The 20,727-nt window shown below is 41.4% G+C and overlaps 1 protein-coding gene across 8 annotated transcripts in view; it reads left to right on the plus strand.

Annotated features, from left to right (window-relative positions):
• Nucleotides 1–20,727, plus strand: part of PHLDB2 (pleckstrin homology like domain family B member 2) — an 85,147-nt gene that overhangs the window by 44,496 nt on the left and 19,924 nt on the right. For 2 of the 8 annotated variants that reach the window (XM_040621218.1, XM_040621221.1), the window contains 9 exons: nucleotides 1,374–1,529; nucleotides 2,480–2,590; nucleotides 5,456–5,545; nucleotides 9,002–9,145; nucleotides 11,938–12,078; nucleotides 13,281–13,380; nucleotides 16,896–16,916; nucleotides 18,918–18,953; nucleotides 20,518–20,725. In XM_040621218.1, the coding sequence (XP_040477152.1) occupies nucleotides 1,374–1,529; nucleotides 2,480–2,590; nucleotides 5,456–5,545; nucleotides 9,002–9,145; nucleotides 11,938–12,078; nucleotides 13,281–13,380; nucleotides 16,896–16,916; nucleotides 18,918–18,953; nucleotides 20,518–20,725 (1,007 nt within the window). The remainder of the gene's footprint in view (nucleotides 1–1,373; nucleotides 1,530–2,479; nucleotides 2,591–5,455; nucleotides 5,546–9,001; nucleotides 9,146–11,937; nucleotides 12,079–13,280; nucleotides 13,381–16,895; nucleotides 16,917–18,917; nucleotides 18,954–20,517; nucleotides 20,726–20,727) is intronic. The other 6 variants (XM_008706600.2, XM_040621225.1, XM_040621220.1 and 3 more) reach the window with 5 other exon arrangements.

The raw sequence follows: 20,727 nt of genomic DNA on the forward strand, positions 1-20,727 counted from the left end.
AAACTGTACAAAAAAAAAAAAAAGTGTGAAGACGTGCTGACTATGTTTTTCAAATTGTTTTTCTTGCTCTTAAGCTTTCAGAATCTGCTGTGTTGACACAATAATCTTGTTGCTGTAGTGCTGCTGGTAATTACATGGTCACTAATCGTCCTTCTGTGAATCATCCCCAGAATAAAATTCATTCCAGAAGACGGGAATGTATTATTCCCTTTGACTAAAAGGCCTCATTTATCACTCACATAAAAACCAAAAGAGGGGGTGGTATGTTTAAAAACTGATATAAATCTAATTTATCCTATTTATTTATCCAACTCGTTCTGATGTTTTGAGTGAGAAAAAAAAAAACAAAAAACATGTTCTGGCTATTTTGCCTATGTAGGGTTATAAACCATATAGCCCAGCTGCTGTTTCATTTTGGCCATATTCGTAAATAATCATTTACCAATTATATATGGTTTTTAAATCTTCTATACCTACCGCATTTATGGTTTTGTCAAAGGCTCCAAAATTAAGGAAGTGGTTTTTTTTAAATGTAAATTAAAGAATCATTTATACAACGTGCGCTAGTCTCTGCACAGATATAAATTCACTTCTGTTTCAGACATTTCCTAGGTTAGGAAATGCCTAGACCATCTGATTTTTATGATTTCTGATCTTTCTTAAATGGCATTATTCCTAGAGGAGTAGTGCTTAACCATCGGAGACCCTCTTCGTGCCTGATAAACGCTGTGCTTCCACCCTTCCAGTAAAAATCTTTGTAAACAGTGTGAAGGGATTCACCGAAGCCTAGTTTAAGAATACCAACCGCCAAATGTTCTCCATGACTTCTCCTTTCGATAAAAGTATTGGAGCGTGCATGCCTATATATACCATATAGGTCTAATCTGTATGTGTGCCAAATTGTGAGTCTTTTTTTATAGTCCGTAACTTTGGAATCTTGAATTTGGTCTCTATACTAAAATCTCATTTCACCTGAAAATTTTGGAAAATGGGCGTTTCCTCAAAAGACCCTGTCACACCGTGGTCAGCAGATAATGTTTAGTTATTGACTGAATTCTTTTTATACTTCAGGGTCCATTTTAAAATCACCTAGTAGATTTAAAGCAAGAATTCCTACATCCCCAGAACAGTCTCAGACTGGTGGTCCAACCGATGCTTCTCTCTCCACCCCACCCCCAGCTCTTTTCAGTTCCATTCTAATGGTCCCTGCTCCGGGATTTAACTCCAGAGAGAGGATTACCGTGTTCCAACCCTGCTCAGCTTAGTAATTAGAAAGATAGTTTGGACTGTTTGCTTTTAGTATTTTTTTTCTGCATGTTAAGAAGGCTGCAGCCATTCTGGTATGTCTTGTTTTCATTCCCTTTTCTCCAAAGGATGCCGACCTGTTGGATGTGGAGAGCAAACACTTTGAAGACCTGGAATTCCAGCAGCTTGAGCGTGAGAGCCGTCTGGATGAGGAAAAGGAGAACCTGACCCAACAGCTCCTTCGTGAAGTAGCGGAATATCAACGGAACATTGTGACTCGAAAGGTACTTTTGCCAGGTGTCGTTCCGTGGAAAAAATCCACGTTCGCCCCTCGCTCTGTGACAGGAATAATCATTCATGTGGCTCTCTGTCTACCCGTCTTTATATCTGAAAATCTCTGTGTTTCAGCGCATGTCAGTTTGACAGATTATGGAGACTGCCATCTACATACCAAACAGTGCTCCAAGCTGGGTACACTGAGATGTGTTACAGTTGTCGATACATAATGCCGTAGATGCCGTTGGTGAATAATATCTGATTTTTTTCATTTATGTGAAAACCAAGAAACCAAGGGACAGAAAAATCAGACATTCAGATATTTGTTTTAAATTACTTGCTTTTGCAATCATAGTAAATAGAGAATAATTCTGTGAACAAAGTCTACTTTGGCAATTTTGGTTTCCACTGCTCATAGTTCTTGAAGTTGGCTGATAGCTTATTACCATTAGAAATAGCCCCACCATATACCATGCACGTTGCTGGCTCCGCCCACCTCCTGCACCTAGATGTCCTGCTCCAGAATTCAGCTCGTGTTCCAGTTAGAATCACATCCCAGTGCTCTATAGTAACCCAATAAAATTGAGGGGAAGGGAGATGAAGAAGGTGACTTCTTAAGCTCTCAGCTTAAGTAAGAACTTCCATTGTTATTTTTCCCATGAGGCGTCTCCCGAGATGATTCATTTACAGTCTAAAACAAGATTTCCTGTTGACTTCTGCATTCTTCGAATAGATTTTAAAGCACGTGGACTGTATTGGCCTTAGGTAAAGAAAAGCCTTCAGCTTGGCAGGTCAAAGAGACTACCTCACAGTCTCTAGATAATAACCACTGCCTACCACCAATGAAAATGTGGCCACTGCTGATCCAGTTGTAAAGACTTTTCCCTTTTCCAGGACATACTGGCAAATCATTGACTGTCTAACATGTGTCTGTATGTGATCATCTTTTTTCCTCCAGGAAAAAATTTCTGCACTGAAAAAGCAAGCCAATCACATTGTCCAGCAGGCTCAGAGAGAACAAGATCATTTTGTGAAAGAAAAGAATAATTTAATAATGATGCTGCAAAGAGTAAGTATTCCTTTTGAGCACTGGTTGCAATAAAACTCAGGTTCCAGCTTGGAAAGGTTGCTTCTTTCAAAGCAAGTGCCTTTTAATAATGAATAGTGCATTATAATTTAAAGAAGGCTTTTTAAAATACATTTTAATTAATCCTCCACATTAATAAGCTGATGCTCTGTGAACAATTGACTCTAGTTCAGAAAATCAGCAAGGACATTTTCCTCAAGCTTTTTCCATGCAATGAAAATTCAAACTACGAAAAACATGTACGTTTTCTGATTTTCTTCTTTTGAAAGAACAGATTTTTCGTCAAATAGGTAGAACGTATTCTGCTTTTTTCGCTATCCTACATTTTGGCTCAGCTGCTGTGGTGTCGAACTCCAATTATTTGCCTGCGGGTCCTCCTGGCAATTGCCACATTGGGTTAGTTTGGCTTCATTGGCCAAAGGGACTTCCTCACCAAAGGGACTGTGGTCCTATCTGCCCAGCGCCTAATGTGGCAGCACATAAAGGGTTTCTTTTGCCCAACCTGCAGCCTGATTTTCTGATATAGTCTAAGATCTAAGACACCAGGAGTTAAAGTTGATGGGGCTAGTTTTAGCACGGAGCCTTGTATACAGGCCACTGCCTAGGATGTGACATTAGGGATCCTGAAAATGTGAGATGGACCCAGAATGGGGTACAGGATAAAGAATGAGGGACTAAAGGATGAAGCTAGACCATGCTCCACGCCCCCCCCCCCCCCCCCCCCCGCAGAAGACATGTAGACAGAATATTCTCAGCTTAGCCACTTAGCTATTTTTAGGTCGAGAAGGGGAGAAAATTGGTCCTTCGCATAGAATTATGAGTCCACTCAAGGTGCGCCTATGTAGCCTACACAGATCCCTGATAGCTCCCTGCCTCCGGCTTCTTTGGCACCTAGAAATCTCAGAATGGATTTATATTTTTCATCCCTGTCTCCTGCTCTGGGGATGCACTCTGGTTCCATTACCCTCCGCACCACCCTTTGCACATGATATTCAAAGGCACAGCTTGAATCAGATAGTGTAATATGTAGGATTTAAGTAATTTCTGGAGTTTCAGCAAAAAAGGGGGAGAATCTCTTAGTGATAGATTTTTTAGAATGGGTAATCACCATCATACAAATACCACTTCCTCATTAGAATATATAAAATATAATTCTATTCCAAACATTGTGGTCTATAAGTATAAAGATTTGTATTTTCCCAGATTGATCTCTAGATATATATCTTAGTCTCAGTAAAAATCCCAACAGACTTTTTTGTAGAAATTGACAAGTTGATGCTAAAATTTATAGTTGATCTGCATTGTTCATGGAGTCTGTATTTGTGAATTTGCCTGCTCACTAAAATTTACCTGCAGCCCGCAGATCAATACTTGTCATACAGTTCACCGATGGACGTGGGCAGAGCAGTAAAAATTTTGAGTCCCTCAACATACACATTCCTGGGTGAGGTTGAACAAAGCAGCGCTCTACCAGCCTATTTCAACTCTCATAGAGTAAATAAGTGTCCCTTTTGTGGGCTATTGAGTGTTATGTTTTCACATTGTTTGTGGGTTTTTTTGGTGATTTTGCTGATTAAAATGCCTCCCCTGCATATTGCTAACATACTGTCTAATGTTCCTAAGGGCAGGAAGGTTGCAATGTGCCTCATGGAGAAAATGCATGTGTTAAATAAGTTTCATCCAGACATAAATTGCAGTGCTTTTAGTTGTGAGTTCAGTGTTTATGAATCAACGATATATATCAAATAAGATGTCTTTAAACAGAAGCACACATAAAGCAAAGTTATGTATTGATCAGTTGATGGAATTTTTTTGACCAGAAGCCCACAGTAACCCACCCCTGTATTTCCTGTGGGAACAGTGATTCAGTATTTAACTAACTCAGTGTTCACGGCAATGCTACAGGATGTAAGAATTACAAGTAATGAGAATCAATTCTGTATGAAAATGCCAAGGGCATAGAATAGCCAAAATAACTTTGAACAAGAACCAAGTTGGAGGATTTATACTATTTGATTTCAAGGTTGCTTCTAAAGCTGTAGTATTTAAAATGGTATGGTGCTGACATACAGCAAAACGTATAGATCAATGGAACCGAACAGAAAGTCCCGAAATAGACCCACACAGGTACCGTCTCTTGATTTTTTTTGACAAAGGGCTCCAAGATAATCCGGTAGGAAAAAGAAAGTCTTTCCAACAAATGGTGCTGCATCAATTGGGTAAACATGGAAACAAATGAATTCTAATGCATCTGTCCTCACACCATGCATATAAATTAATTCAAGGCAGATTGCAAACTGCAACATAGAAGTTAAAGTGATAAAGTTTCTCAAACTGAGGGCTACAGAGGGGAGGGGGGGTTGGGGAATGGGATAGGCCGGTGATGGGTAGTAAGGAGGGCACATATTGCATGGTGCACTGGGTGTTATACACAACTAATGAATCATCGAGCCTTACATCGAAAACCGGGGATGTACTGTATGGTGACTAACATAATATAATAAAAAATCATTATAAAAAAAAAATAAAATAAAGTGATAAAGTTTCTAAAAGAAAATGTAGGACTGCGAGGGCACCTCCCTGGCCTTGGGGTGAACAAAGGTTTCTTAAAGAGGAGATAACAAAGGACTTCTATGCAGAATATATTAAAAACTCCGACAGTTCAATAATGATCAATAAACACTCAATAAATATTAAAAAAAAAAACAGTCCAAAGAACTGAATGTAAACACTTCACAAAAGACAATATATGAAGAGTCAATAAGTCACATGATAAAATACTCAACATCATTAGTCATTAGGGAAATCCAAAATTGACCAGGCTTAATAGATTTTGTGTTCCTTCAGGAAAAGGAAAATCTTTGTAATTTGGAAAAGAAATACTCCAGCCTCTCTGGGGGGAAAGGGTTTCCTGTCAACCCCAGTACTCTAAAAGAGGTAAGCTATGATTTTCTATGTCCACTTATATCACCTTAGAAATCAAGAGATGTGCCTCCGTTTTATATGGTTAACTAAATAGGAAAACATTAACTTGAGTGACTTAGAAAGCATTCCGTGCTTTGATGGTTTTCCTGCCTTTTATTTATGCTTTGAGGATTTCACGAATTATCTTTGCATTTAATGAAGATGCACTGTGTGTGTGTGCGTGTGCGTGTGTGTGTGTGTGTGTGTGTGCAGACTATGCTTGACCGTGACATTGTGGGTTAACTTGGGGTTTCAAACAAATTAGGATCCAAGCCAAGATTAGTCTTGAATTCTCTTCCTCTCTGCAATTTCCTTTTTCAGTTCCTCCTCTTTTTTTTTTTTTTAAAGATTTTATTTATTGGACAGAGATAGAGACAGCCAGCGAGAGAGGGAACACAAGCAGGGGGAGTGGGAGAGGAAGAAGCAGGCTCCCAGCGGAGAAGCCTGATTTGGGGCTCGATCCGAGAACGCCGGGATCATGCCCTGAGCCTAAGGCAGACGCTTAAAGACTGCGCCACCCAGGCGCCCCAGTTCCTCCTCTTTCTTACTTTACTTCTCTTTCTCCTAAGTCTGATAGCAAATGAAAATGCTTCTGCACATTTGACAAGATAGTCTGGTTCCTTTCTTTTCTCTGTCTCTTCCCCCCCCCCCCAGTGTTGTTTCTGCCGTTTCTCTCCCTGAATTAGAAAGTCCCATTTCCATTAAGCTCTACACACTCTTTATTCCAAACATCCTTCTTTCTGAAACTACCTTGTCATGGAGCTACCCTGCTACAATGGAAGAATATTTTAACTCCAATTTGGAAAGTCATAACCCTGACTGAGAAAGGGTTTTTGTGTATAGTTGACACACAATGTTACGTTAGTTCCCAGTGTACAATGTAGTGATTCAGCAAGTTTATATGTTATGCTGCGTTTACCACAAGTGTAGGTATCATCTGTCCCAATTGAAAATCGTTTTCTTTATATTTGTTTTTTTTCCAAAAAACTGAAGACAAAGTTTGCTTCTGCATAAAAATGTGTGTAATAACAAAAAAAACCCTTTATTTATAAATATCTTTTTAAACAATAGCGGCGTTAAGACTTCCTACGTAGGAAATATTGTGTGTGTAGGTATTTGAAGTAAATGTTCATCACACAATAAGTATGAATAACGTGTATCTTGGAAGCATTTTGTGAGATATTTCTACAAGAGCTTTATTAGATCATTCAGTTTCATAGTTTCTCTCCGTTATTCAGAACGAGTGAGAGGCTTTAAGCAGGGAGGTGATATTATTCGACGTCCATTTGTTCAGCATCCGTCCGGGCTGCTGGCGGGGTTGTGAGGAGCAGGAGGAAAAGCAGGGGCGCCGGCTGAGGACGTGATTGCGGTAGCGGAGGCGGGCCGTGCTGGCGTCTCGCCTTCGCGCAATGGCGGAGAGACGGCGAGAAATGGCGGATGCGAATATATTCTGGAGGCAGAGCTGACAGTTCTGCTGATAGACTGGATGTGCATGAAGTAAATTAAGGGAGGTATTAGGAATGATGTCATCGTTCCAGTTTGAATAATGAGCTGGACGGTGAGGACCTTTTCCTGAGGTGGCGAAGCCTGGGGATAGCGCTGGTTCAGGAGGGAAGGTCCGCGGTTTGACTCCGGCCATACTGAGTGTGAAGGACTGTGGCCTCCAAATGAATTAGAGAGGCTCTGGGGTCTTTGTACCTCTTGGTACAAGAATAAAATCTTTCCTTTTCTGTTCATGAGTTGTTCTTTTTCTCTGCAGACTTCCCAGTGCCAAAAGCCCATTTGGCTTTTGACTCTTTGTACGTCTCCAACTCCTGTGTTTCTGGAGTAGCTGTGTTCTCTTTCACGGACTAAGCCGACTTGGCTCACAAGATGTTTTCAATTTCTTCCTTTCTTCCTTTCTCTCTCCCTCTGTCTCACTGTCTCCTGCTGTCACTCCTCTCTGTCTTCCTTTAAGGAGTGATTAATTTATATCTAACTCTTTTAAACAAGTGCCACTTTTGACAAATGGCATACATGTTTGAAGCAATAAGTCAGGTTATGTGGTTATGACGTATAAAGAATCAAATCTTGGTGGCGAAGCACCACACCGTCTGCTTAGCAAAAGAATAACTGAAAGTCATTGCCCTTCATTCCCACTCGTTCTCCAAGACAAAATGAAATTTAACAACCCAGTTGTCAACTTCCTTTCTCCGATGTAATCTTCTGAAACTTTACATGCTATCTATTGGCATGAAGTCCGAGACTGTATTCAGCAGCATTTTGAAACCTACAATTTATAGTCAACTCTAGCTTTCTCCACTTTGTCATAATGACAAATCATCAGTAAAAATCTTGCTTTCCAGCCTGAAATTTTTTCTTCACCAGCATGATGATATCTTGCCTACCCTGGAGCCAATTTTTGAAAGGATTGATGGGCTAATAGAAGATCCCAAGTGCTAAATTTAACTCAATTTTACTTTTAAAAGAGAAATATGATTATATACTCTTTCTTCTACTTTTCCCACTGTTTTGTTGATGCGGTGAAAATTCTAATTGGTCTGTACAAATACTTTCCATGAAAATTTACAAGTGCCTTTTCCTCAAATATAAATTGAGGAGTTTTGAACCTTGCAGGTTTTGATTCATGGGTATTTTCTCAAAGCTGAAGCCAAAATTGGATCATTGTCACAGGCAGTTCTCTTTTTCGGGGGTAGAGCTGAGATTTGGGGAAGCTGCCTTGATTGAAATAGCCTCAGGCTGCAACTCTACCTTAAGGGTGTGTGTGTGTGTGTGTGTGTGTGTGTGTGTGTGTGAGTGTATGTGCATTTGTCTTGCTAGGGAAAGTTCATGAGGGGACGAGTGTCCCTTTTATTCTCATTTAGTTGAGATACCTAAAAGCTAGATTGCATTACAAATAAATTACTATTTACAAAATTTCTTAGTACAAAAACCTGAAGCCCTCAGCCCCCTTTTACTCACACTCTAACTTGTCGAAAACAGAAGAAAAAAGGAAAATCTAAAGATAAAGATTTGTGGAAAAGGCTCTTGAATTATGGAGTGAGCAATTGCGTAAATTTTATATCTCAGATTTTTGTGCGTGTGGTTATTTTAAATGTTGTATAATGACGCCCTCGTTCAATCAACAGAATGAATGCTGATACCTCTAGATAATCTAAAATTGAAGGTTTCGGGTTGTTTAAAATGTAGTCATCTTGAATTCACCACCCCCCCCAAAATTATGTGTAATGTTCGGAATATCATTTTTCAAGATTAAGCATCATAAATCCATTTTAATTGCTGACGATTCCCTTAATGAAACATTTGGTAATTCCACAGATATTTGGCTGTGCCGCTCAAAGCTAACTCCATTGTACTGGGAGCATTAATACTCTTGCATGCCTCAGCTTGTGCTTTCTTTGTGTTTAACTTCTGAATTCCTCCTTTTAGGGCTATATCAGTGTAAATGAAATTAATGAGCCATGTGTCAGTTCCACGAATCTATCCCCTTCCACTCAGTTTCCCGCTGACGCTGATGCTGTTGCCACTGGGCCTACCACAGCTGTGCTGGTGAGCCAGCCACAAAATAAAGAGGTGTGTTGGCATGACATTTCATTCATTCACTGCTTTTCTCATGTCAAAGATTAACCCATGGTTCCCTGAAAATGAAGGTGTGTGTGACCATATACCTCTAGTTGACCAGCTGGGCAGAGTGATGCTGAGTTGGAAAAACATACCCATCTGGGGCACTGTTCTATGAATCGTCACACTGGGAATCGTGAAATATATGGTGCAGAGTGGAGCACCAGGAGAATTAAGCTCAAGACAATAAATTCTAGATCTTAGCTCTCTGACCTGACCTTGTTTTCATAGAAACCAAAAAGCATTTCTCAGATTGTTAGTTTGAATTATTTTTCCAGTTTGATTTTGTTTTCTCTTGTGTTTGCGGGATGGATTTTGCTTTAATGTTATGCCTTTTTAAAACATCTGGGGAGGGACAAAGAATAGTAAATTAGAATAGCTTCTAACTGATCCAAGTTGTTCCCAGAGTGGAATTTTAACAAGAGGCTAAATTTGTGACTTCTTGATTAAAATATAAGAAAACAGAATAACGAGATTATCAATTTCATTTCTTTGTCTTATTCTTTCATTTCATATGGACACATACATACTTTTTCTTTCTCCTATAAAGCAAAGATCACCTGTCTGTTCTGGATTTATGTTTCCTTCCACCCTTTCTCCTCATCCTATCACTCAACCTCCATCAGCCCCTTGGCCCGAAGTCCCGGCTCCGTCTGTCGATTCTTTCCCTTTAAATGACACACCTCCTCCTCTACCAGCTAAGAAACACAGAAGGCAGCGGCAGCAGCAGGAGCAACAGGTAACTAGGCACTGGTGTTCCGAGTCTGAGACTTTGACCTTGACAACAGTCACTGATGTGGAATCTTTCCTTCCACTTTTCCAAAGGTATTTTTTAAAGAGACAAGTACATAGTCCTTTGCTGGGTTTTCTTTTATTTGGTTGGTTTTTGTTCTTATGTTTTTTAAGGACCTTTAGTATTTTTTAAGGGTGTTGGGGTTGTTCTAAACTTTGACACCTTGACTGTCCTCTCTTGACTTTTGATACGTTGGAGCCAGATATGTTGCATATTCTCAAGCTTCAGTTCCCATTCAACCAAAGTAGTGTCACTTGTCTCAGGTAGTTTTCAAAATGATAATAATTATTTCCATTAAATCCATGCTATAAAAAGTTGCTGTGGCAACCCAAAATATTTTTCTTACGCACTACTGAAATCATAATAAGGGACATCATGCCCTTGCTATGGGTCCAAATTTGCTAAACGTTTTACAAATAAATATCTCATTTCTTCCTTCTAACAGTCCTGTGAAATAAGAATTAATCTCCTTGTTGACATTTAGGGAACTGAGGCTTACTTAGCAGAGGTGAATATCTTGTCCAAGGTCATACCACAAATTATGCATTTGGCTCATAGAAGTTTTTATTGATTATATATATATATTTTTTAAGATTTTATTTATTTGACAGAGACAGCCAGCGAGAGAGGGAACACAAGCAGGGGGAGTGGGAGAGGAAGAAGCAGGCTCCTAGCAGAAGAGCCTGATGTGGTGCTCGATCCCAGAACGCCGGGATCACGCCCTGAGCCGAAGGCAGACACTTAATGGCTGTGCCACCCAGGCGCCCCTATCGATTATATTTTTTTAAAAAAACAATTCAGTGTTATGAATGTCTCCCTTCTTTTAGTACATCTAGTGCATAATCATGCGTGGGTAGTCAAAAAGCCTCTTTTGAGGGTTCCTTTCAACTATAATCAGATTTCTATATGAATTTGGCCCCAGAAGATACCAAGGAGTCGTAGTCTCTAGATACCCAAATTAGATGAGCCCAGGCATTACATTTCTTGAAGTTATCTTTGCTGTGTTTTACCTGTTGTTAAAGGACTATATCTCCTCCCTACTTTTAGGTTAATAAACATTAATTAGTATAAATAGATAACTATACAGTTAAAATGCAGATATATTTCATGATTGGCATGTTTAAAGATTGATCATGAACTCGGTAACTCAAATCTGCATTAATTTTTATGTATTTCAACAACCTGAGCTCAGTATAAAAATGATCAAACCCTAAGAACTTTTCATTAGGAAATAACTTTACTACTCAAGACATTTTGGGGGGAGGCTAAGAAAAATTTGGATAGATTTCAAGTTGGCAAAAATTTTGCCTTAGGAATCTGAAAAAAAAAAGAAAGAAATGGTCAACAGGAGGATTTTTAAATATGAGGGATTAGTGTAGGGGTTTCGTGGCTAAGATTTTTTAAATAAAAGAATAACCGAGAAGGATGCCTAATATGGAAACGTTATATGGATTGGAAGTGTTTATATGTAATTAAAATATTATTCCAACTTTAAAACAACTTCCCTGTTTACTCGCTCTTTCTCTCCATCTCCTCCCTGCTCCCTTCCTTGTTCTCCTCACACTGGGATCTGTGCCATCACACAGAACTGTCCAGACAGACAAGGGGAGAAACTTGCTTTGTCCACTGGCTGTCCCGCCATCCACATGGCGACCATCATAATAATTTGTAAGTTGTCCTGAGGCCCCAAGGCTACAGGCACTAACTATGAAAGTGAAAGGTGGATTTTTTTTTTTAAGTTTCTCAGTTCAGTAATAAATTCTTCCAGTGTCTATGTATCTTACCAAATGCTAGCCCTCATCTGTTAGCGAACACAAATATAAGTTGAACTTTTTAAAAAATTCTGTGTTAAAATTCCAAAATTCTTTGTAAATGCATACTTCTTCATTTCTTCAGTGACCTGTTTCAATTAGTCAAGTTTTGCTATTCTGCTTTACATTTGCATTTAAAGCATTTTAGAAGTCTGGAAGAAAGGAAAAAACAGCATAAAGAAGGCCTCTATCTGAGTGACACTTTGCCTCGAAAGAAAACCACACCTTCCATATCCCCACATTTCAGCAGTGCTACTATGGGGAGAAGCACCGCCCCAAAGGTAGGACGTGGGGTGAACCATGGGCTTCGCGTTCAGTGAGTCTTCTTGTCCTACTGTTGGCCAGTGTGCAAAGGCTCGTAAAGAAAATGCTGAATAATAAACCATTAAGTTTGCTTGTTGGGCAGACATAGAACTATATTGCATTTTCTATCCTATTCAGAGGACGTTCGGAATTGTACGCTCTGGGACCAAAGAACCTGGTCCTGGGTATTTTCTACCACCTCCCAAGTGGCGGATAGCTTTCCCTTATATGACAGAGTCCCATGCCTGCCTCCCAGAGCTGGAAATTGAAGGATATAAACTGGATTCCAGGAATAATAGCAACAAATATTTACTGAGAGTCATTTCTGTGAGGCTGACCCTGGACTAAGCCCTTTTATCTGGATTGTCTCATTTTAAAATCTGGCAACACTACTTGGCAAAGGTTCTCTGTATTATCCGCGTTGTACGTAGGGACAAACTGAGGTGTGAAGAGGCTAAGCGGCCAGCCCAAGCGCCCTCAGCTGGTCAGCGGTGGAGCTGGACGATGACCCACGTGGTGTGACACTTGGGCCCTCACTCATGTTTTGCTGACATGTCCAGGGGGGTCGCTGCAGAAGGAGGGGGAGAGGCAGACGAGAAGGAGGTTCTGAGTGGGACAGGCGTTGGGGCCCTTCCCTTGTCCTCAATCAGAGTTATTTTGTTTTCACCTATTTTATAAACTGGTGTTCCAAGTATATTTTACACTAAGGGTTTTCTGTTTTTAAAGCGCGCTAACCGCCCGGGGGGTAGTGAGTAGGTGTCTGCAGTGTTCGGGGGGAGATGGACCAGTCTGGTACGCCTCTAGCCAGCAGAGCTCTTCTCTTCCTGTGCGCGATGTGCATGCATTCTCGTGCCTGCATCTGCCCTCGGCTTCTTATGCATGAAGAACTTTGAGTTGTTCTCTAAGGTGGTTTTGGACAGCGTTTCCCCATCTGTCTTCATTTTTGGAACTGCTGCCACTGGAGAGATGGCTGTGATGTTGAGCCTGCCATGGGGGCTCCTTGGAAGGGTCCGTGACAGGCCTTTGCCATGTAGCGTGAATTACGGGGATGCCTTCATTCCTCCTTCATACCTTCCCTGCCCTCTGGGCTTGTCCTGGAGCGATGCAACAGGGATGTGGCCCTGTGCTGAAGGATGGTTCACCTGCAGTTTGCCTGAAGTATTTCCTCCCGTTCTCACAGGCTCACCTGCCCCTGGGACAGAGTAACAGCTGCGGCAGTGTCCTCCCACACTCACTGGCAACCATGACCAAAGACTCAGAGTCTCGGAGGATGCTCAGAGGTAGGTACCTTTTAAATTCCACATATGTCTGCGGTTAATCATTAGCAGTGCTGCGGGAGAGGGAGCAAGAACAGGGGTGGGGATCATTAGAGAGGGAACAACCAAAATCCTCAGTTTTAATGAGTCTTCTTCGGGGAAGGATCTCTATCTCCTTATTGTTGTACTTAAGGTAACTTTTTCTATTATATATACGGCTGGCACCTGTTAAACATACCCGCTGTACTTCCTAAATTCAATAGCGTTCCCAAACCAGGAAGGCCCCTCGAGAATGACTAACCTTCCCATTGGTAGAAAGAAAAGAGAGACCACGGAGATCCGGAGAGATCACCAGGGCGCTTAGGGAAGCCACTTACCTGGTATGCGGCTGAGCCCTACTCTATTGGAATACATGCTGAAGGGTCATTGAGCTGACACAGTCAATAGAACAGCAGGGCCCTGGACCGAATTCCCTTCGGGCTTTTCATGTGGTCTGCGCTTTTTCTTCTATGTGGTTGTTAGGTTTCAGGTAGTCTTGGATTCTCGGCATCTTTTATTTCTTTGTAATAATACATTGCATTTATAAAGGGGTTGTCGAAGAGTCTTTGTGGCACTAGGAGAAATTACTATAATGCAGTTCCAGAGGTGAGCTTCTCATCGAGAGGATTAGGGTTGTGTCAACACACTCATTGAAGTCGATAGTTTTTATGGGCTCTAACTTCTGAGCAGACATGGTGCTAGAGACCAAGAATGCAAATGAATGACATGTGCTTATACTCCAGTGAGGAAGAAAGACACCGAATAGACGATTTAAATGAAATGTGATACGTGCCATGATGGGGGAATGCCCAGGATAGAAAGAGGGATGCTGATGGAGTGGTGGGTGGGCATTTGGGCTCTAAATGCGTTCAGGCATCAGTGGGGTTGAAACCCTTCCCTCCAAGCGGGCTGGGGTTCGGTTCTGACTGCTCAGCCCTTCTGCCAGCGGTACCAGCGGATAAACACTGGTTTCCCGCCAAAAGGAAAAAAAAAAAGAAAGTAAAAACATGTATATATGAATTTTGGTATATATAAAATGTGATTATGTATGTAAGATACATACATATAGATTTCACTTGTTCACTGAGGCCGTAGCATTCATCAGAGAGGTTTCTAATGCAGGAGAGGTTTACAGTGTTAGCACGTGAATCAAATACAGTTGATTGAACTTTGCTTTTCTTTACTATAATTTCCTAAGCTAAAATATCTTTTAGGATTTATTAACAAGTTCAAATATCTCTCATGATTTATAAATAATAAACATAAACGAGTCTTCATATTTTGGCTCTCACTTATCATTGTTCACATGTGGGTCAAGTCTATTTTCTGTTAAAGCATTTTTCTATGATATTGATAGAGTTTTTAAATGGGCTTTTCCCACTGGCTGAAGACATCAGAGCTTGGATTGGCCATAACACCACATTTTATGTCAAAAGTATTTTTCTTAAAGAGTAAGAAAAACCAGACCTTTATACTAACTGGAGAGATTTATGAATTCGGGGAGCTATTAACATTATCATGTAAGAGGGTTCTACGAGAATTCTGGTGAAACCGAAGGATGTTTGATCTTTACTTTTCTAATCTCGGTTTGCCCAACAAAGAATGGGGCTCCCCGTGCTAGGTTCACAGGAAATGTGAGCCAATTCCGTTAGGTCCCATTAGGTATGTACTCTGCAAAATCCCTTGACTTGGAGTTCTTTCTGCTCTGGTCCTTCACCCATGTACTTTACTTTTGTGTATCTGGGAAATACGTGGCTGTATTCGTTCCTGCCGCAGCTCTAGAGCGGGGTTCTTCTTAAAGAGTTTCATGTGGGCTGATGAGGCAGCTTCAGAGGAAATCGAGAACCATCCTGTGTGTTGGTCCAAGCAGAGGTGATGTGTCTTGTGAAGCCAGATGAGGAGGGGCGGGGAGTGCCGTTCCCAGAGCCACAATAGACCGGAAAATTGGCAGGATTTTCTACTAAGCCCATCCAGGTGGCCCACAAAGACCAGGAGGGTTGAATCACTATTGCATTTAGAATTGTTTCACTAACATGGTATTGGCTTCACTAAAATGGCAAAAGCAGGTAAAACTCCATGGTTTTGAAAAAATTGGACCCAACACATTTTCATTAACTCAAATGTAATAGACCTGATCATTTTGGGGGGAGTTACACAATTAACTTAAATGAACTGTTTTTTTTTGCTGCTTGTTCATAATGGATCAAGGACAATGGTGTAAGTATACGCCTTCCTTCCATCAGCACTGTTTTCATATAACTGACAACGTGAATCATGCCAACAAAGATCTTTGAGAGCAGACTTTAAAGCGGAGAGCCAGGAACTCAGCTCTTAATGTTGTAATGGTTATTGGCTTTGGTACAACTTGTGAACTGTTCCTTTGTAAGCTCTAGAATGAATGAAATCTTTGTCCTTTTGTCTTCTGTTAAATGCAGGAAAGTCCAAGAAAGGTATGGCAACCTCCTTGCGTGGTGTTTTTTGTTTTCAGCAAATAGTGAAAGGTCATTGTTAAGTCATCTTAAGAAATGATCGGATTTGAAACTGTAAAGTAGTGGATTTTTAGCCTAAGAATCTGTTCCTTTTACACAATAGAGAAAAATTGTTGCATGTTAGTTCACTGGTAACACAATCCTGAGCCCAGCTGCTGTGCTTTCACAGGCAGCTGCAGGAGCCCCTTTGTTTTGTTTTTTTGTGTTACAAGGTCAGACCCTGCAGGAAACAAGAGTGTGGGGTGGGGGGAGCATTGTTTTGCAAGACTCAGAAGCTAGATAAAGATAAGAGTGGGCACTGCCATGCATATAGGCTAAGTGTAAAACAGGAGGTTTCTCCTTTGAAAGGCCAGGTATCAGTAAGTCTGGCTAGCGGAGGAGGGAAGGATTTAGGACGCTCCTCCTCATTTATTCCATGTGAGCCTATTTTAGAGGACAGACCTCGGGCAGAATGAAGACCAGTTTGCATGACTGGCTTGAATAAATAAGACGCTTGTTACTGGGGCCAGGCGGCAGAGACATGGGGTGTCAGAGGGCGCACTGGTTATATGAAGTTTGATGGATGGTGCTTCAAATAATTGAATGGCATTTTATAAACCTGAGCTCTTAAAAACCATTTGTTCCTGTCTGCTTGGGGAAAAGAGCTGTTTTATTGCTATGATCTCGTTTTTATTCTCCCTGTTTTCTGGCTGGTGAATATGTGTGAAAGATGTTTGTTTCCAAATGTTGTTGACTAACTGTATGCATGTATCATAAGCTTATTATTACTTTTTAACTTCTCCAGTTCCTCATTGTGAACTCAAATATAATCTAGAGATGTGAACATCCATCTCGTCTTGTTAATCTGGTGTTGTCACTAACACTGTCAACGATAGCATGTTGGAAATGTGTATTTTTCTGGTCCCCTGTCATCCTTTTTGATCTTGTCTCTTTCTCCCTTTCTCCATCTTTCCCCTCCTTCATCCATGACTCGTCCTCTACCTTCGTCTCCGGGCTGTGGACTATGGTTAGGAAGAATGAATTTCTCAGCAGGTGAGCTCTGATAGGCTAACTTGTCGGAAAGACTGATTAATTTTATCCTCTTAAACCCAGATTATAGTTTTAAGTTTTAATCTCATTTTCTATATTAAGCCCAGATAACCATTTAAAGTATACAACACGGGGCTCCTGGGTGGCTCAGTTGGTTAAGCGTCTGACTCTTGATGTTGGCTCAGGTCATGATCCCGGGGTTGTGGGATCAAGCCCCGTGTTGGGCTTGCCCTGGACTTGGAGTCTGCTTAGATTCTCTCTATCCCTCTGCCCTGCCCCTCTCCCTGTCTTAAAAAAAAAAAAAAAAAGGAAGGAAACAACACACATTTGGAAGATATTGGCAAAACTATATATCCTACAAATGCACAGTAGTTAAATCACAAAGGAGTTTTCAGGTGTAATTAGCCAGAATTCATAGATAGGCATGAAGAAGAAGGAGGAGAAGGAGAAGGGGGTAGGGGGAGGAGAAGAAGGAAGAGAAGAAATGGGCCTCGCATGTCCGCTGTACTGGCTCTCTTGGACAGTGACAAGAGTTGAGTGGGTTCGGGTTCCTTGCCTGTGCTCTGCTGAGTGACGATCCTTCGATATTGTCAGCTCTCACTTTACAAATCTTGTAACTTCCCCTCCATTGGCTATTTCTGCCTGGATAGAAAGGATTTAGAGCATTTACAAGGCCCTCTTTGCTTTCTAGTTGCTGTCCCACTGCTGAATGTTATTCCTACTACATAATTTAAAAACAAAAACAAAAACAAACCAGTCGTCTCAGGGACTGGGAAAGTCTCGTTTTTCCTGGTGCACGCACTTTGCCCCACCCCAGACCACAGATGCATTCCACTCCCTTATTTAGCCGCCGCTGAAACTGGAATTTATCGATGAGAAAATGAATTGATCCAGTGGCTCTTTAGTTCATGACATCCCCATACTAAATAAATGGGGATCCCGTGGTGATGAGAACACATGTGTCCCCCTGCCCGGGATAGCTTGCACCTGTTCTGGGGTTACCTAGCCTCAGGAGCAGTTCTTCTTGAACCTCCTCCCGGGGTACCCTTGTTTGGTCCTGCTGCTGTCCTGGGGTGTTTCCTCCATCAGAAGTTTCCATACCTTTGGAGGCAGGCCAGAGCCTAAGTCCCAAAACCAGCTCTTTGGAATCGCACGGATGCAATTCCAGGATCACAGCGAAGTGGTCCAGGCCTTTATTTGTGATTGCAGAGGTAACTTTAATTTTTTGAAGTCGTTAGGAGGGCAGAGGCTAAGCCAGGTGGCTGTTGAATTCACTGTGATTAGTAAAGGGTTGCCAGTTGGGAGGAACGAGCCTCTCCAGGAGGTAGAACATTTTCACTCGCCCTGGAGCCACAGGAAACCAAAAGCCTGCGCCAGAAATACCTGCTCATTAGCGGCAGCCTCTTTCACGTAAATTGCCCTGAAAATCTAAGGTACTCACTCATCCTACTGCCAGAATGGTGGAAGGTTCTTTCAGCCACAGAGCTAACTTTGACGAATAATGGGGTGATCTGGGGGTTTATGTTCGCAGTCCTTAGCACCATACACAGTTTCATGCTGCTGGCCAATGTGCCCACGTCTGAAATTTTCAAGTCATTTTTAGTGTCCTGTCTACTTCACCTGAAGGGTGTAAGTTCGTTTTCTTATTCTGCGATACTTTCAAAAAGCAAAAAATCGTGGAAGATCTGAACCCACCGTCTCCTCTGCTTTTCCAAGAAGGCGTTAGTGGCATTATAGGGACTCGCCTTTCTTCATGTCAGTGCCGAGGCGATAATTCTCGGATGTTTTAAATTACGCGGCTGTCTGTTAGGGATTTGGTTTCATACTAACACTAGGAAATGTCTCCCACATTGTCGGTGCCGGTGTCGAAGTTTTCTTTGCCAATAAGGCTTTTTTGAAAGCATAAAGAAAGGTACATGTGGGACTTTTTCAAATAACTTCTGGTGTTGTTTTGTTTTGTTTTTGTCCCCCTCCTTTTCATAATAACTGGAAACAATTTAAAAGGAGCAATTAGTAATTCCAAAAGTTCAAGTATCAAAGGTAAATATCTGAGTAATGATTTTTTTTTTAAAGGCACGAGCGCCACGCTTATGAATGTACTGGCATCACTTAATGCTTTCTGCGTTAATCGCTACAATTAATGGCCTTCTATCGAAAGTGTCGTGGTGTGCTTTTTTGTGCTGCATCTTCCCTTAGCTAGGTGATATGTGGCTCTTATGTGTGTATTTATAATTTATAATTACAGCTTATATTAAGGAAAGTTATTTCCCCAGAAATTCTATCCTCCGAACTAACCTATTTGCACTGTGATATTTAAAACACCTCCAAAGAGTTTGGCGTGCAAACTCCCCACGGTCCTAAAATCATTTTACAGAAACTTTTGGTGTCCGATGCTTTGTTAAAGTCTCATGGATGTGGCTTTGCTTTTGAATGGGAATGCTCAGCTGACAGCTGAGGAAGCTGTTTGGAATCGCTACCCTCCTCCCACCCTCTGGCTGCTTTTTTGACCATTTCATTACCAATTAAAAGCCTCATCGAAGGTAGGGAGAGCAAGGAGAGAGGCAAAATTCGAACGGTCCAATCACAAATTCTTAATGGATCTGTAGTAAATTTGATGAGGGAGAAAGGGATTGCAAACCACTGCTGGCCGGAGTGAGTTGAGGAATTGGTTTATCAGTACAATCACTGCTTCCTGAGTGTATGGTAAATAGAGAATGGAAAGGAAGAATAATTCGATTTGCATTTCCCCAAATCAGCCAGCAGCTAGCAAGCCATAGCAATGACACAAAGTAAAGCTAATGACCTATCAGGCCAGCTGACCAAGTCCCAGGGTATGGAAAAAGCCTCTTATTGGTGGTACTTTTGCTGCTAGTGATGTGAGATCTACATTTTCGTACGGTTGGCTACCATCAACTAGCTGAGGGCTGACAGCTAAGGTGGAAGAGGAGAGCTCTGTATACAGTAATTAGGAGGACTGCGCCTGGGGAGGATTGTTGACTGTGAATAATTGGAGGGCAAGGAAAATTGGAAAAAAACGAAGGATGAGAAAAGACGTGCAGTTTGGATTTTTACCGGATTGAAAGTGTTAGTGATAATATGAGTGAGATACAAGATTCTTAAATCCTGCACCTGGATGGTCTACCCCTGTTTTGTGACCAGATCGAGTATTCCTTAAATTTGAATACTGTTGGAGAAGTGACTGCGCTAAGACCCAGCTGTTGCTTGTCACCACGAGTCATCTTGCTTCACTTGAACCCAGCCATTTTTAGAAGATACAGGGCCTTTAATTGTGTTTCTGTTTTGTTTTGGTTTTGCCTGTTTTGTTTTTGTGTGTGCTGATGTATTCTCAGTTGCGCTGATTTGTGGGAATGGCAAAGGAAAATGTGAGATGATCCACGACTGAAAAGATCACTCCTAAGACCACCTCTTTGAAACTCTTGCTTGCACTGGGCATGATGCTGTGTCTTTGGTCTTCTTGGCTTCAAAACAAATTAGGCCAAGGTCCAAGTTTCATAGGCAGATGTTTTGGGTTGCTGGTTTGAGTCTCAGAAGATCTAAGACTAGAAAATGCGGCATACTAACACATTTATGGCTCTTTCCTTAGGGTATAATCACCAACAGATGAGTGAAGGACAAAGGCAGAAATCTTCTGAATTTTACAACCGCACAGCATCTGAATCAAATGTCTACCTGAACAGTTTCCACTACCCCGATCACAGCTACAAGGACCAGGCCTTTGATACTTTGAGCCTAGACAGCTCCGATAGCATGGAGACCAGCATCTCGGCCTGCTCACCTGACAATATCTCCAGGT

The sequence above is a fragment of the Ursus maritimus genome, unplaced genomic scaffold, assembly GCF_017311325.1.
Source record: "Ursus maritimus isolate PB19 unplaced genomic scaffold, ASM1731132v1 scaffold_4, whole genome shotgun sequence".
Classification (NCBI taxonomy): domain Eukaryota; kingdom Metazoa; phylum Chordata; class Mammalia; order Carnivora; family Ursidae; genus Ursus; species Ursus maritimus.